Consider the following 17691-nt stretch of genomic DNA (forward strand, 5'->3'; position numbering starts at 1 on the left):
ATGCCTATCTCACAGAACTCTGAGGATTAATTAAAATAATGTATGTGGGGCACCTGGGTGGCTCAGCTGGTTAAGCATCCGACTTCGGCTCAGGTCATGATCTCACAGTTCATGAGTTCAAGCCCCGCATTGGGCTCTGTGCTGACAGCTCAGAGTCTGGAGCCTATTTCAGATTCTGTGTCTCCCTCTCCCTGCCCCTCTCCCACTCATGCTGTCTCTCTCTCTCTCTCTCTCTCAAAAATAAATAAACATTAAAAAAAAATTTTTTTAATTATGTATGTAAAGCACTTAGGACAGGATCTGGTACATAGTAAATGTTCAAGGAAAAGTCACTATTTTATTATTTATGGGCTTATTTGATTATTTATGGGTATGTTCAGAACAGACTGTTGGGAAACATATGGTAGGGAAAGCCCCCAGCATTTCCAAAGAGATAACAAACACTTACTTCAAAAGACTAAGCTTGGAGAAGCCAAATTTTGTAGCTCAGGAGGGAAGAAAAAAGACCTAGCAAACAAACCATCGTCCTGTGAGTTGGAAGGTCTGCTGTCTTTGAGAAAGGAATGTCCTCGTGGGCTGGTTCTGGAGATTGTAACTTGCACAACATTTTCAAAAGATTTTTGGAGGCACATCAGTAAGGGAAGGCTAGAGGAAGGGACCAGGGCTGGCGGAGCCCCTGCAGAATTGCTCTGCATTTGGCTGGAAGCCCAGGCCTTTAAAGCATCAGTCTGTAGGAAGAATACTTCCATTTAAGACGTGTGCTGGTCTTCAGGATGGCCGCGAGCCTGCAGGATGCTCTGGGCCAGGGTGTACCATTAAAGTTCGGGCACAACTGGGGCATCAGAGCATGTCGCGATGCCAGGGAGTGCTCTGTGGTTCCTCTTACAGGGTGTTTTGTCTAAGCATTAAAATAATTCCTGACCTCCAACGGAATGATGCTCTATGGGAGTCAGCGTTTTAGGGGCAGGGAAGCCACACTGCAGAGAATTAAAGATCCAGAACCCAGGGAATAAATAATGGATATTGGAGATCATTGGGAAAGTGTGTGTATCTGCTTATATCTTTTGCTCCTCAAAAGGAGTGTGGGGGCTAAGACTGGGATTGAGCTGTTGGGTGATACAGCTGGATTGGCTTTACAGGCTGCACTTCCGGCCAACTATCCGTGGTCCAAGCATCTATGCCCCTCTTATTGGAAGCTCGGCTTGATTGATCTGGTATGGCCAGACTCTAACCTCCATATGACAAACACTGTGATTTCTACTGCAGGCCCGGAATCCCTTATCTGAAAAGCTAGACAAATTTCTGAACCCAGGATTTGGGGGATTTTAGAAAGACAATTGGTTGCATTTATTGTATATTAAGGAAGAACTTCTGTGGGGTCTGGAGCAGTCCCCTATAATCAAACACATTGGCGATTCTGCACCAGATCACACACATATGAACACATAGGTGATAAATAAAGACTTTAAGCAGTCTCAGGACAGTCTGGGTCAGGTTTTGCCACAATATGAGTTACGAAAGAATGTCTAGCTTTCAGAGCATGTTGCATTTCAGAATGTAGATTAGGGATTTGAGGTCCTTCTTTTCATTTCCTTTTCTTTCTCCTTATTTTCTTTCTTAAATTTCCCCAACAGTCTGCCCGTGGCAGGTGCTGAGTACAAGTGGTTGGCATCTAGAGTATAACATCTTGATCTCCCTCAAAGAATATTTGATTCTGGAAGCCAGGGGACAGTTTATTCTCAGTAACTTGGGGATTCTTTAGGATTAGAAAGAGTCTAAATTAAAGAAGAGGAGAGAGAGACTACTGAATCCACAGGTTCTCTGTCATCCTGGACGGTAACACACAAACCTGTGAAACACACTGAGGATGGTCACTAGTACATCATATTCAGCTGCTGAGTAAATAAGAGGGCATCACTTGCACATCAGGGGTAATGGTACTTAGAAAATACTATGTTTTAAATATTGCTAAAATATTACTAAATGTTAAGAACCAAGTTTGTCCAATCCTCAATCAATAGCACAGGTGATTAGCAAAAGACAACAAGATACATGGAGAATGATAATCAAGCAACATCTATGAATGCTTACAAGTTTTCAAGTGCTGGGCTTAGTGCTTTATGTGCCTGATCACTTAACACTTACAGCAACTGTGTGGTAGCTACTGTTATGGGGTCCTATTTTGCAGATGAGAAAACTGAGGCCCTGTGAAACTGAATGAGTTTGCTAGTGAGTGTCCACCCAGGACTGAAACCTGAGTCTAGCAGCATGCTGGTAAACCAGCTATCAGAGAAAAGGAAGGAAGGAAGGAAGGAAGGAAGGAAGGAAGGAAGGAAGGAAGGAAGGAAGGAAGGAAGATTTTGAATATTCAAAAATTGGCTTTCACAAATCTGTAGGAACCATCTCCTGAACGACACTATGAAGCCCACCCCATGGCCATGTCCAGAGTTTGCTGCCAGTTCTGGAAGATGAGATTTCAGCTCATGGAACAGAACTGGCCTGGGAGAAGCACACCGAGATGCTAGTCCCGCCAGTCAGCCATGGCTGGATTCCCTCCCCAGACCTGCGGGTGGAGGACGGGGAAAGACAGAAGAACACTCTGTCTCTTTCTTCAGGCAATTTTTCCTTCACCAGAGAGTGTGAAGTGAGTTCCTGCCAACCTGGCACTCCCAGGCAGAAACAATAAAACCTAGAATTCTTTTAAGGCCCTACAAGCTTTTTTGTGGTTAGATAGAGAGTTCAGACTTGAGACTAAACGGTCTGATCTTTTCTTGAGATCCTTCAAGTCCATGATATTGCCTTCAAAGAAGTAAGGAAGTATCTTCTACAAGATGGAAAAAAGGCTGGGTCTGGTTTTTTTCTTTTAATTAAAAAAGAAAAAGTTCATTTATTTTGAGAGAGAGAGGGCATGGGGGAGGGGCAGACAGAGAGGAGAGGGGGAATCCAAAGCAGCCCCAGCGGCACTGCGAGCACAGATTTCACAACTGTGAGATCATGACCTGAGCCAAAGTCAGGATTCGGACGCTTAACCGACTGACCCACCCTGGCTCCCCTGGGTCTGCTTTAACCAAGCAGCCTAGTTTGAACCCACTTAAATCCATTTAGGTTCTTGGTTTAGCCTCTCTGTTAATACCTGAAAGACCTCACCTACTAATTAGGTCCCATGATAGCATGTTTCCACTAGAGGCTCCCAAGAAGGAACTGGCCTGGGATTCAATCAACAAACATGCAGAGAACAATGATTATGTGGAGGCATTTGCTAAGTGCAAGGCCTAGAAAAAACAGGCACAGCTTTTGTTCCAGAGCTGCAGAGACTAATGAAGGAGACAGTCAGGTAACCTTAGTTACATTATATTCATTCACTCATTCAACAAATATTTATCAAGGGCCCATTAGATGCCAGGCATTCTGCCAGGCACTGAGAGACCATGGTAAGCAAGACAGATTGGTTTGTACTATTGTGGAGCTGACAGTCCAGTCATAAAGGGAGACATTAATTAAATAATCACAAGAATGAATGTGTAATTAAAAAATGAAGTAAGAGCTCTGAGGAAATGTTAAACGGTCCTTTGAGAATTGGAGGAACCTGACCCAGTTAAGGAAAGTCAGGAAAGTCTTCCTTGCGGAATTGGCAACTGAACTAAGTCTTGAACAAAACGTAGGAGTTAACCAGGCAAGAAGGGTAGAGGGAAAGAAAGAAAGAGCGCTCTAGAGAGAGGGAGCAGTGGGGGCAAGGATCATAGGGCGAAAAGGGACACAATGGTTTCAAGCAAATGGAAGGCCAGTTTGGGTAGAGAACATGGTGGAAAAGGAGGCAGGGGAGGAAGCCAGGGCTAGTCCTCAGAGCCCTGCAGGTAGAATTTTTTTTTTAAGTAAATGTTAACTTTTATTTATTTTATTTTGTTTGTAATTGAAATGTAATTGACACACAATATTATGTTAGTTTCAAGTGTACAACATAGTGACTCAACATTATATACATTACAAAGAGATACGGATAAGGCCTTAGTCTTTATTCTGAGAGCAATGGGAAACCAGTGAATGATACAGGTGGGAAACATACGCGGGAATTATACCCAGTGCTTCCATAGGGTAAAAGAAATGCTGCTGTGGGAGCATTAGGAAATCAACTCAAACATAAACTGGTGTGTGTGGTGTGGCAGAAGAAAAGGGAGGTTAGGGCTGGGGGATGTATCCAAATCAACTTTCTGAAAGAGAAATATCTGAGATGAATTTTTGAAGGGTGAGTATGACCTAGTCAGGCCATGGTAGAAGGTGGAGGGAGTAAGGGAGAGAGAACGCTGGTCAGTGAATGTGAGAGTGTGTGTGTGTTGGGGTGGGGGGCGGGGGAGCTACAAGAAGAACAGGCCAATAAGAGATAAGGCAACAGAGTTAGGCAGGGACCTGATGATGAATGCCTCACAGGTCACGGTAGAGTCTGGGTTTTATCCTGATGGCAGCAGACAACCCAGTGACGCAAAGATCTTCAGCAGGAGAATGATGATTAGACTCATGCCTTAGAAAGGATATTAGTAGTGGAATCAAAAGTGGGTTGGAAGGTTGCAGAGGTGAAGAAGACAGATGCCGTTTGCCTGCCTTAGCAGCCCAGGTGAGACAAGGTGTTCCATCTGTGGTGAGCAGCCATAGTGAGGATGGAGAATAGAGGATGACTTTAAGAGACATTAAAAAGGTACAGTTGAAAGGGTTTTGTCACTAATGGGACGCATAGGAGTGATTTCTACTCTCCCCACAGAATAGTCTGAACAAAATGGATTCTTCTACTTGTGTTGAGTCTTGCTTTATGACCTGGTACACCGTCGGTTTACAAAAATGTTCTATGCATCCTTGAGAAGAATAGTGTTCACTAACTGTTGGATGCAGGGTTCCCTGATATGTTCACTCAATTAAACTTGTTAATTGTGCATTTTGATCTGCAACTTTATTAATATTTTTTGTCAGTTTGCTTTATCATTTATGACAGAAAGTTATTAAAATCTCCCACCATCGTGGTGGATTTGCCAAGTTCTTTATATTTTTGTGAATTTTTGTTTCATATAGCTTGAGGCTATGAGGCTATGTCATTAACTATACACAAGTTTAAAGTTTTTATATCTTTCTGTTTAATTATTCTACTTATCATTATGCAGTGATCCCTTTTATCCTTGATCACTCTTTGCCTTAGACCTAGTTTCTATGATATTAATATAGCCATACCAACTTTTAATTTTTGTTAAGATTGGTCTGGTATCTATTTTTCATCCTTTTGATTTTAACTTTTCTGCCCTTACATTTTAAACATGTCTTTTATAATCAGAGCATAGGTGAAATTTTTTTAAATCCAGTAGCAAGGTGCCTGGGTAGCTCAGTTGGTTAAAGCGTCTGACTCTTGATTTTGGCTCAGGTCATGATCTCATGGTTTGTGAGACTGAGCCCCACATCAGGCTCTGCACTGATAGCATGGAGCCTGCTTAGGATTCTCTCTCTCCCTTTCTGTCTCTGCTCCTCCCCAGCTGGTGCTTGCTCTCTCTCTCTCTCTCTCTCTCTCTCTTTCTCAAAATAAGTAAATAAACATAAAAAAATCCAGTAGCTAGTAAATTTAGTCCACTTACATTTATTGTGAATATAAATATATTTGGATTGATTTCTGCCACCTAATTTTGAGTACTATTTTTGATTTTCTATTCTTTTTCTAGATTATTTTGGATAAGTACAGATTTTTTTCACCTCATTTCCCCTATTCTTACCAGTTGCTGGTTGGAATCACTGCATTCTATTTCTTTTATTTTAGTGGTCAATCTTTTTTTTTATTGAAAAAATTTTAATGGCTATTATTTATTTTTGAGAGAGAGAGAGAACAAAGAGAGAAACAGGGGAGGGGCAGAGAGATAGTGAGCAACATAGAATCCAAAGCAGTCTCCAGGCTCTGAGCTGTCAGCACAGAGCCCCACACAGTGTTTGAACTCACAGACCACGAGATCATGACCTGAGCCGGAGTCAGATGCCTAACCAACTGAGCTACCCAGGTGCCTGTAATTTTTTAAAAGTTTATTTATTTATTTTGATAGGGAGAGAAAGAGAGTGAGAGAGAGAGAGGGAGAGAGCATGAGTGGGGGAGGGCTGGAGAAAGAGGGAGAGAGAGAGAATACCAAGCAGACTCCATGCTGTCAGCACAGAGCCCAACGTGGGTGGGGCTCAAACTCATGAACCATGAGATCATGACCTAAGCTAAGATCAAGAGTCAGATGCTAAACTGAGAGAGCCACCCAGGTGCCCCTTTTTAGTGGTTACTCTTAACATTTAACATGCATATGTGACTCAATAAAATGTAAGATTAATTAACATCTCTAAGAGTTAATGCTTCTGGGTGATGCCACTGATGGAGACAGGGAGCAAGAACTTAGAGACTATTTGGAACCAAAGGTGAGACCTATTTTACATATGCTTGGTCAGAGGACACTTATCCAATCATCCATCATCTTGACAGATGCCTATACATCTACCTTTGGTAGCATTACACATTTGGTAGAATATTTGTAAAATATTCCCTTTCATGGGTATTCTGCATTACTTAAGCAGTGACAGGGGTTAAAAATTAAAAAAAAACCCTGGGCGCCTAGGTGGCTCAGTCAGTTAAGTGGCCGACTTCATGTCATGATCTCACCGTCTGTGGGTTCGAGCCCCACGTCACGCTCTGTGCTGATAGCTCAGAGCCTGGAGCCTGTTTCAGATTCTGGGTCTCCCTCTCTATCTGTTCTTCCCCACAACTGCCTTTCCTGGATCCTTAGAACCCTAAATTTTTCCTGTTAGTTTAGTTTCCAGGGCCGAACTGAACACACATGTCTCCTAAATCGGGGACTTGATAAGTGTCCCTTCAACAACTCTTGATGAGCTGAGAACTGAGTCTGAAATGGCCTGGATTCTCTCTTACATAACCATAGCTTACCTTTACCTCCTTCATCCCCTCTGCTATGTTTATGGCTTAAATGATGGAGGAAAGAGCTTAACCAATTTCTCCCAAATATGTGAGAGAATGAAAACTTCTTTTTTCATTCCAATTGAAAAATTATTTTAAACACAGCATTCAGTGGCAGCTGACCTAGACCACACCAGGCTTCAACTAGTTCAACATAACCAGTGACTCACATCTCCTATAGGTCACATCACATTTTTCTAAGTGCTGTTATGAATACTGTGAAAGATTATTAACCCTTCAGACATGTGTCAGTTTAGGTTCTCTTTGAGTGGTTACAGCTGACAAAATATGCCAGCCTTACCACAGATGTTCTAATACGCTTTGTGTTGCCCTTACTCTGGTGTCACTGATAAGTCAAGAGAATCTTCCGGCTTCTCCCCTAAATCTCACCAGTGCCCCGAATCTCAAAGGGCTGGGCTTAGCACACAGCGATGACAAGAAGTCCACTGGGCTTGATTTTTTCCATGTCCCAACAAATATACACAGATATACCCCTGACAGCCAACAAAAAGAGAATAATAACAAGAAGCAGAATTTATAAATTTCCATTAGGCTTAATGCCTGATTTCATGTAGTTAATGGACTCATTTATTAGAGCAATTTGTGAAAACCCCCAAGGGCCCACAAAGGCTGTTGCTTAATGGTTTTATCATGTCATAGATTTCTTTTATCCCTATCTTCTAACAAATCCTGAAGAGGCAAGGAAATTAGGACTAACGACTGCCTCAAATGTAGGTAAATTGTAAATAGAGCCAATAAATAAATACATGAATAAATAAATAAATAAATAAATAAGGCCTTTTTGTGCCTCTGGGGTTTCCTTCAGCAACAAAAAGAGATTTTACTTTTTGTATGTTTCAGCTCATTCAAAGATCCCACTGCCATAGACTATCAGCTTCAGGTTGACTCAAAGCTTATTTTCAGGAGTTAACATGTCCTCCCTTCAGGTTTCCAGATATGGATGTAAACTGCAGGGTCATGGGAGCAATCTGAAGTTAGTACAGCCACCCCCACTACTGTCCCTCTTACTGGTGGTGGAAGTCGGGGGGGAGCAGGCAAAGAGCAGAATTGTGGCTTTATAACAGCAGATGGCACGGTGATGGAGAGGAAGGGACACCTGAGGGCCTGCTGGTCTCTGGCCGAGGTTGCTAATCTGGGGAGAGCTCCACAGTGGTGAAGTCTACGCTGCGTGGCTTATACACACATGAGCACATGAGCATGGGACAATCCTTGGCCACGGCTGCTGCCTCTACCCACAGGAGCCTTCTGCTGTATCTGTTCCCGTTCATCCCAAAGGGCTGGAAGCACGAATGCAAACGGATACAGCCAAATCTATACCCAACACTTAGACAACAACTTAACGGAGACTCCCCACCGGTGCTGGATCTAGAAGGGAAGCCATCCTTCACTTGCACCTGATGCACAGTCAGGGGCCCATGGAGACCTCCACTTGAGGAAACCCAGGGACAACAAGAAACAAAAGTCCATCCCCCGAAGACTGACAACATGAATGGCTATTTGTACAGTTAAATGTCAAATATATATCCACCAATATATAATTATTTTCTCCTGTACCAAATTAAGTAGACAACTTAGCAAGTGCTTGGAGGGAGAAAAGGAACAAAAAAATCTTTTTTATCTCTTGGCTGTACTTGAAGGAACGGGGAACTGATCACCGTCGCATGTCAATGGAGAGGTGACGGGTGAGGATGTCAAAGCTGGAAAGAGCTGAAGAGCTTTCTATCAAAAGGGGATCCAGAAGCAAGTGGAATGAGAGGGAGATTGAGAAGCTGGGTGAAGAAGGGCTGAGCAGAAAAAGACAGACAGACGTGAGAGGGAGAGAGAGAGAGAGGTAGGCCCAGAGATGTAGAGGCTTGTGGATGAATAAGAAGGGTTTGGAAGAGAGAATGTGGGTTTGGGAAGCAAAAGCAAGGTGCCACGGGAGGTAAAGTGTGTGGATGTAAGTAACATTTTCAATCTGTTACTGTATTATCTGAAATGAGCTGGACGGAGTTTTGCCACAGGTGAAGAGGATATTTGAGATGGCCTGACTTTAAACATAGTTTATATAGTGTATGCAAAATTCCCTTTGGGGGTACTCAGAGGGACGGCAAACCATGGCTGGAAGTGGGGACAGTAACGAGCTCACGTGAGTACAGACTGGAAAACACGTACCACAGATGTTAAAATGCCTGGAGCAAAAGAAACAATGAGATGCTTCCAGCATGAACCCCAATTCCAAAGTCACCAGGACCAATTACTCAAATTGTTGTCTCAATTTATGATGGAATTGCCTTCCACATGAGCAACTCTATGAGGTTGCTCTGGGGATGGATGGATGGATGGATGGTTACTTCAGGGGATGCGGGAGGCTGGCAGGCCTTCCGCGAAGTTCACAGTGTTCCCTGGTGATGTAGGGTCTCCTGGGAAATGAGGAGATGCCTGGAGTCCCACTGTAAGGTTGACAGGGACAAAAGTGGAGGGTGTTGGTGGTGATAGCCAATATCTGGATCACAAACGGATAACGTAACGAATAATGAACTCATGCGGGCAGATGTATGTGCCAGACCGTGGGTAAAAATCCCACTTCTGGCAATGACACTGCAATATCAGTGAAGTCACTTCACCTTTTCCTGGTGTTAGGGGCGAATGATGGCTTTGTTTCAACACACCCCTTTTGAGGCTCAGCTCCCACCACCCAGTAGGCGTTGACCTGGGACGGGCCATCGAATGTCTATAAGCTCTGGTGTCATTTTACAAAAAAATGGGGATAATGAGTGTCTGTCTCAAAGAGTAATAATGAAGGTTATAGGAGTTACCTTATAGCCCGGATTACAAGTTAATGTTAATGATGATGATCACTACCATTATGAGGCCACTCAATAATCAGTGTGTGCAATCAGGACCTACTCACACTCGTAAGGAAGTTCCCGCACTAGTTCCCCGGCTCTTTTTCGCCTCTTCCTTGTGTGTCCTTGGAATCACCAGTGCTTTATTCTTCTAAATGGTGGGACAAGTAGATGTTTTAAAATTCTGTTTATTAGTTTGGCTTTAAAAAAATCTTCTTAATTTATTTATTTATTTTTTAATTTTTTTTTAACGTTTATTTATTTTTGAGACAGAGAGAGACAGAGCATGAACGGGGGAGGGGCAGAGAGAGAGGGAGACACAGAATCGGAAGCAGGCTCCAGGCTCCGAGCCATCAGCCCAGAGCCCGACGCGGGGCTCGAACTCACGGACCGCGAGATCGTGACCTGAGCTGAAGTCGGACGCTCAACCGACTGAGCCACCCAGGCGCCCCATCTTAATTTATTTTTGAGAGCAGGAGAGACAGAGCGTGAGCAGGGAAGGGGCAGAGAGAGAGAGAGGGAGACACAGAATCCAGACCAGGCTCCAGGCTCTGAACTGTCAGCACAGAGCCTGACGTGGGGCTTGAACCCACGAACCGTGAGATCATGACCTGAGCAGAAGTCAGAGGCTTAACTGACTGAGCCACCCAGACGCCCCTATTAGTTTGGCCTTTTAAAACTTAGATTCATGTCACTGGGTGTTTTAACACTGATACTATAAGTCTCTCTATAGTGGGTGTATACAATCTTAGAGGATTATAATGTGGAATATGATGGTTTCTGTGTCACACTAAGTATGTCTCATTAACAAATACTTAAAATGAAGCTGGCTTTTGTACAAGAGCCAGACCTACCTTCTCTATGTGACATGAGAATGTATGGAAACCTGAGGAAGCAGGCAATCACTGGCAGAACCTCCAAAAGATCTGTCTCATAAAGTTTCCTTTGGGACAGTGTCTGCCCTTCAAAATCCCGCATAACACCCCCAAGTGTTTGTTCCCTGGTTCTAGTTCTGTTCCCACCAGCAAATCCAGAATTTGCCATTACAGGTGAACCCTTGGCCATCTCTATTGCGGGCGGTCTGAGGGCCCTTCCGTACCTTTTCCTACAGGTCCCGAACAGTCGGGCTATCTGAGCTATCTGCGTACACGGGGCAGGCAGTCCCCAGCCCACACAGTGGGAGGAGGAGAGCAAAACCTCAGTGCCGGCCTCTCGGCTTTTGTGGGTTTCAGCCAGAACCCAGGTGTTATTTTAGTACAACTTCAGTGTTTAATTTGAGGATGTGTGTGGATCAGGAGGGACCAAAACATTATTTTTTTTTTTTCCCTTGGCCAAATGATTAAATTTGAAGTTCTAAAAAATGCATGGCTTTGTCCAAAGCCGTGGCCAATTGGGAAGTAAGAAATGTCCTGAAAATCCCTCCCATGCCAGAGACCTTTCTTCCTTAACCACTGCCCACCGCACAGACCCGTTTGCTGTGGGCATCGCCTGGGCAGTTTGTGGTTTACTAACCGAGCAGGGGCCCCGTGCCCCGAGGCTCTCCTTCCCGTCTCGGAAGGGGACGCAGCACCTTGGCTGGTGGGACACTCTATAGGGTTGTCTAATTTCTTACAGCCTTGAAAGCACACCCTAAGCAGCAGCCGCTGAGCCATGGCTGAAGGGGAAATCACAACCTTCACGGCCCTGACGGAGAAGTTCAATCTGCCTCCAGGGAATTACAAGAAACCCAAACTCCTCTACTGTAGCAACGGGGGCCACTTCCTGAGGATCCTTCCAGATGGCACAGTGGATGGGACGAGGGACAGGAGCGACCAGCACAGTAAGCACCCATTTCTCTTGTAGCCCCAGACCTTCCTGGTGTCTTTCTTAGTCAAGGATGCGAGAAGGGAGGATATCTGGGTACGGGTACCCTTTTCTCCAAGGTTCTGTTCAGGCAGGGTGACATAAATGTGCACAGGGCCTAGGTGTGGAAAATAAGGAGCTGTGAGAGCTACAGCCTACCTAAAGGGGTCCTATTTCAAGACCGTAAAAGGATGGCCTGTTGACCTCACACAACTGCTTTGAGATCAGATGTGGCTGCCAGTGTTCGGCTCTTCGGGGTTTCTGTAATTTAGTGAAGAAAGGCCTGGCCCCCAAGGCCGGTTAGGACCCTGCCTGCTCTACGACAGGAAGGGCCACCTGGGGCAGGGGCAGTCAACCCCACACACAGACGCGGGCTCAGTTTCATGGGAAGGGACTCTCCAGGTTATGTTTCCACTGAGCTTGATTTGTGAGATCCTAGTTCATAATCACAGTCTTACACATCATAAATTATGCAGCTTTCGCTCTGCAGATCATGCAGATGTGGTTGTGGTAACGGGAGAGGTAAAGTCATTCTCCAGACCTTAGAGAAACTGGAGAGCGGGAACAGCTGAAGCCAAATGCTGAGCATCTCTTCTGGGCTTTCCTGCCAGCTTAGCTCTCGGATGGTGCTGATAAATGGAGGTATGACTTTAGAGAAATGAGTCTTCCTGACTATCTAAGGATAAAAATCTTTCCCTTCTGCTTTAGTACTTCTTGCGGTGAGTGGTGTGCATGTTTGATATTAGGTGCCTGCGTCCTGCTGTGATGTTAGCAGGGATTCCCTGAGCATCCCTGAAGCATTAGCTGTTGGAGAGACGCCAAAAGCCAGACCTAGTTCCTGCGTAGAGGGTCAGCGATCTAACGGGTAAAACACACTGTGAATCAAGGGAAGAAAGGCGTAGAGGAAACCAGGAGGTGCATAATCACAGCCCAGGTAGAAAGTAAGGTTCTGCAGAACTAGCTTTAAAACAGAATGCAAAATACTGGCTTTGATGTGATGGTTGATATACCAGAGAGTCTTCATGATTCATGTAATATGTGCCAAAGGCTGCGGGCCGTAAGCACAGATGATCACCTCAGTGGTGCTCATGCTGCTCTCAGATGCAAAGGTCATGGGGTTGGAAGCCAGCACTTATGGACCAGAAGGCATTGTCTCTTCCTTCCCAACCACCAGGCAGACCCTTGAGATAAAGAGTAAGGAAACTGATGTTGAGGCCTGCACCCGCAGGATTAGATTTTTGAGGGGTTTTGTTTTGGTGGTTTGTCGTCAAATAGGCCTAGCGAATGCCTTATATTTGATGAAAACGAGGCACCAGAGTGAGTCAAAAAAGACTCTACTTAGTATGTCAAACGTATGTATAAGTAACATTTACTGCAAACAAATGGACTTAGACTGTAGTCCACTGTGTGAGGCAAGCTATAGAATTCACGTGATCTGCCCCACACAGCACAAGGAAAGCAGCTTTAATTCCTCTGGGTTTTGTTTTTTTTTTTTTTAAGTTTATTTATTTATTTTGAGAGAGAGGGAGAGAAAGCACGCTCAAGTTGGGGAGGGGCAGAGAGAGAGAACCCCAAGCAGGCTCTGCACCGTCTGCGTGGAGCCCAACATGGGGCTCGAACCCACGCACCATGAGATCATGACCTGAGCAGAAATCAAGAGTCGGACACTTAACCTACTGAGCCATCCAGGCGCCTCATAATTCCTCTGGGGTTTTAAATGTTTCTGATAAATCTTACCCGTTTTCTGAACCAATGGGGATGCTCTCTGGTGCTCAGAATCCCAAGGGAAAGACAACCATGATGATGTATTCCTCAGGGTTAGGCTGGTTTTTCTGGGAAATCTTGAAATCTGAGAAAATAAGATGCAACAATTAGGACTTATTCCAAGTACTGGAATTTTAGTACAAATGGCATGCGACTTCACTGTTGTCATCCATCATTAGCATTATGGATTGCATTCTGGGCATGTAACATGGGGACAACTTCTGAATGTGCTCTGAGTTTGGCCGCCTGACCTACGATGTCAGGAACCCTTGGAATGTAGCACAAGAAAATGGGAGGCATGTGTGAGGAGGGCGACTTCCAGGCAATGCTGGGTTGACTCTTTGCCAAGTGAACTTGGGCTAGTTACGTAAGCTTTCTGGCCTCCCTTTTCTCACTTGTAAAATAAGAATAATATTACTTGCCTCCCAGGTTCCTTGGGAGGATAAAATGAGATAATCTAAGGAAAGTGGCTGGCACAGTGCGTGGCTCAGGGTAACAGCTCAGCACACGGCGGTCACTATTGCTGCTGTTGTCATCACCGTCATTGGGACTTCCAGATACTCAACCCACAGCATGTGGAAATACAGTATAACATTTGAGGACCTTCCTTTCATCACTTCTATAACATTGTCTCCCAGGAAGGCCAATGGTCTAGATTCCGGTTTTGATTCAAGGTCTCTCTGGCAAAATGCAGAGTTGTGTTGGCCTATTTATTTACTCTAGAACTAAGAACAAGGACTAAGGAGAACAGAAATCAGAGTACGTGGGGTGAGTAAGCAGAAATCCATCCCTGTACCTGTCAATGACTGGAGAATGGGATAATCCACATAACTCTCTGAAGAGACTTAGGGGGGCCTAGATTTAGAGTCAGAAAGCGCGGATTCATATTCCCACGCTGTCAGGAGCAGTACTAAACAATGACCATTCTCTCCAGTTTGCATAAAATGCTCTGCAAAATAAATGTCAAGTCCCTCAACCCAAGGACCCAACCATCCTCTCCTGTCTAGAAATTTAGATGTCTCCAGGGTTCCCAACTGTGTAATCTTGGGGAAAATATTGAGACTCAGCTTCCTCACCCATGGAATGGGAATAACATCACTTGTGTGCCTGACAAGGCTGAAAAGTCCTGCAGGCAAGAGGACTCCCTGGTGTGGATATACCCACTGGGTGTGGTTCTGTCGCCCTCTACTGCCCAGTGGCGGTACTGACACAGTCCATCTTGATGCCAAGGGTTATTCTGAATCAATCTGATCAATCTGGACAGGCAGGGTTGGACACAGTGGGATGACCCTGGCTAAATAGTTAGCAAAGATACTCCCTCCCATTAGTTTGAACATGACTAGACACTGTGGTCACAGGTATAGAGCTATACTCTAAGACTTCCATTGGAAAGAATATTTCTAAAAGCCAATCAAATATTGAAACAAATCTACATAAATCATACAAAATAGAACCATATGCCTTCCAGCTCTACAAGGTAAAAAATAGCCCTTTTCATAGCTTCTCTTTGTCCCCATTCAGCGGATCCGCCCTGGGAAAAATTGGGATATTTTCAAAACTTATCTTCTTCCTACCTCCAGGAGAGTAAATTTCCAAGTACCTGACACAAACCCTTTCTTGGAGTGGCATAAACCTACAAAGGATGCTTGTGCACAGGCCAGTGTAATGTAGCTCTGAGTAAACTGTCCCCACTGGTGGGACTCTCTGGCCCATAGAGAAGATGCTTTTGGTTTATCCCATTACAACTCCTCAAATCGTGGTCGTAGGCAATCATCACTATAGGCTGTGAACATCTGTTACACTGCCATTCTAGGAAAGCCAGGCACAGAATAAAAACTGCAGACCAGGAGACAAGGGAAGGGACATTAAATTGTAGGAAGATCCATGGGGACTCCCTGCGATTTTCTTTGGAAGATGAGCAGAGTTGTGTCACCAGGAGAGGGAGGATCCTGGAGGGAACAGGCACAGAGAAGGATGACCGGTTCCATTTCAGACACAGGACATTTGAGGAGTGCATTGTACCATGCGTATCTCCTTGTATTTGTTTGTGTGATTAGTGAATGGTTTTCTCCCCAGCTGAGCTCCCTGAAGATGGGACTTTGTCTCTTACAGCTCAACACTGCAATTTTGCATCCAGTATGTTGAATGGCATTTGGTATAGTGCCCAATAAATATTAATTTGAGGAGTGAATGCATTGTATTGGTGGCAGATAAATTCAAATTCAACAATATATTCAGTAAATACCTATTGAACTCGTAATATATGCCAGGCATTGTGTTAGGTTCTTTTTTTTAATTTTTTTTTTTTTTACATTTATTTATTTTTGACAGACAGAGAGAGACAGAGCACAAATGGGGGAGGAGCACAGAGGGAGACACAGAATCCCAAGCAGGCCTCAGGCTCTGAGCTGTCAGCACAGAACCCGACACGGGGCTCAGACTCACAGACCGTGAGATCATGACCTGAGCCAAATTGGACCCTTAACCAACTGAGCCACCCCGGGGCCCCGCATTATGTTAGATTCGTTCATTTCCACTTAACCCACAGGTTATGAATTGTCATCACTCTGCAAACACTGAGTTAACAGGACCTGTGACCAGCTAGTAACTGGGAAGGGTTGTCACAGATCCATAGCTTCTTCTTCCAAGACTACGTCTCTTTCCACATACCACTACCACCATTGACATCAATACCGTAATGGTGGTTTTGCCCCACAAACTGATCAAATAAACATACTGGATTCGCAAAGCCTGTCGTGTGGGTCAGATAGGTGTAGATGTAGGTCCCTGTCTACTAGTTCCTTGTCACCGTGGGGAAGTTACTTCCCCACATGCCTCAGTTTCTTCATTTTAAAAAAAAATTTTTTTTAATGTTTATTTATTTTTGAGACAGAGAGAGACAGAGCATGAACAGGGGAGGGGCAGAGAGACAGGGAGACACAGAATCGGAAGCAGGCTCCAGGCTCTGAGCCGTCAGCCCAGAGCCCGACGCGGGGCTCGAACTCACGGACCGCGAGATCGTGACCTGAGCTCAAGTCGGACGCTTAACTGACTGAGCCACCCAGGCGCCCCAATTTCTTCATTTTAAAAACAAGGATGACAACAGTTCCCATGTCACAGGAAAGTAGGAAGCTCAAAAATGTTATACACACTGCCAGGCACACAGTAGGTGCTCAAAAAATGTTATTTATCACCCTCATCATCCCTAGGCTTATTTGACCCTCCTCCTGGCTTACTTGACCCCTAGGCTTACTTGACCTTCCTCCTTACTTGACCTTACCTTTCTTCATCTCTGTGTCACTGGGACTATCTAGGTTTGGAACTCTCAAGGGCTGGCATGTAGGAAAAATGTGCCCAGCGCCTGGCCCAGCAAGGCCTGCCCTGTCTAACTCCTCTGGCAGAGTGTGCTGTCTTGGGCAAAGCAAGGAGGGGCTCCATGCTTGATTCTGCTCTTTCTGCTGGAGTCTCCTCTCAGGCGAAGGGGGACATGACTTGTTCCCCGATGGGATGAATATCTACACCAGTAACTGGAGAAGAACAATAAGCTCACGAGCATCCCCAATCTGCTGCCTTCTGTGGCCAACGCCCCCGGCCTCCCCAAGCACACAGGAGGGCTGTGTGAGGAGCAGGATTACTGGCAGTGCTCACCACACAAATGGAAATGTTCCTGAGCAAAGTGTGTGCCAATCAAATATTTATAAATCAAACCACATCCTAAAGGCACTAAGGGAGTTCACCGGTCAAAGGAATCCTACTTTGCAGCCCTTTAGAAAGGGCAGACTCCTCTAGGGTGCAATCCCTCCTGCCTCCTTGTACTGGGGCAGTACAGACTTCCGGTTTCTAGTTTACTATGACTCGGCACCTGAAGGTAAAGGCACTTTGTTCCCCACCAGCTGGGGCTGAAAGTCAAGACGGCTTTCAAATCACCAAGGTGGGCAGAGCTGGGCCCTGGTGCCAAAGCCAGAGAGCAGGGCAGGTCTTCGGGCAGAAAAACTCCCCTCTGTGGGGTATTCCCATCTTGGTGGGATGTGATGCCAGAGGGATCTCTGCCCCTCTCCTCCCACTCACTCCTTATCTGGTTATACAGAAGAGATTTTTCTAGATAACCTTTTTTTTTTTTTTTTTTTGAATATCACACAGTCCATGGACTAGATCAAAATTTTCCAGGCACCTTTTTTTCAGTCTCAAAGCAGAAGCAGACACCTTTACACATTCTAAGAAAAGTCTTTTTCATATATATACATATATATATATATATATATA

At 44.8% G+C, this 17691-nt stretch overlaps 1 protein-coding gene and 1 long non-coding RNA gene across 7 annotated transcripts in view; one reads left to right on the top strand and one right to left on the bottom strand.

Moving 5' to 3' along the window:
• LOC131513846 (uncharacterized) overlaps positions 1 to 13795 on the bottom strand; it is a 73266-nt gene extending 59471 nt beyond the window's left edge. The window contains exons 1-2 of the long non-coding RNA XR_009262831.1: positions 13402 to 13795; positions 9888 to 9973 (exon numbers count right to left, since the gene is read on the bottom strand). This is a non-coding gene — a long non-coding RNA (uncharacterized LOC131513846). The remainder of the gene's footprint in view (positions 1 to 9887; positions 9974 to 13401) is intronic.
• FGF1 (fibroblast growth factor 1) overlaps positions 1 to 17691 on the top strand; it is an 89066-nt gene that overhangs the window by 55665 nt on the left and 15710 nt on the right. For 5 of the 6 annotated variants that reach the window (XM_058733097.1, XM_058733131.1, XM_058733110.1 and 2 more), the window contains one exon: positions 11437 to 11641. In XM_058733097.1, the coding sequence (XP_058589080.1) occupies positions 11473 to 11641 (169 nt within the window). In that variant the 5' untranslated portion in view covers positions 11437 to 11472. Of the gene's footprint in view, positions 1 to 4501; positions 4610 to 11436; positions 11642 to 17691 lie in introns of those variants that run through there. The other variant, XM_058733121.1, reaches the window with a different exon arrangement.

The sequence above is a fragment of the Neofelis nebulosa genome, chromosome 1 (genome assembly GCF_028018385.1).
Source record: "Neofelis nebulosa isolate mNeoNeb1 chromosome 1, mNeoNeb1.pri, whole genome shotgun sequence".
Taxonomy (NCBI): domain Eukaryota; kingdom Metazoa; phylum Chordata; class Mammalia; order Carnivora; family Felidae; genus Neofelis; species Neofelis nebulosa.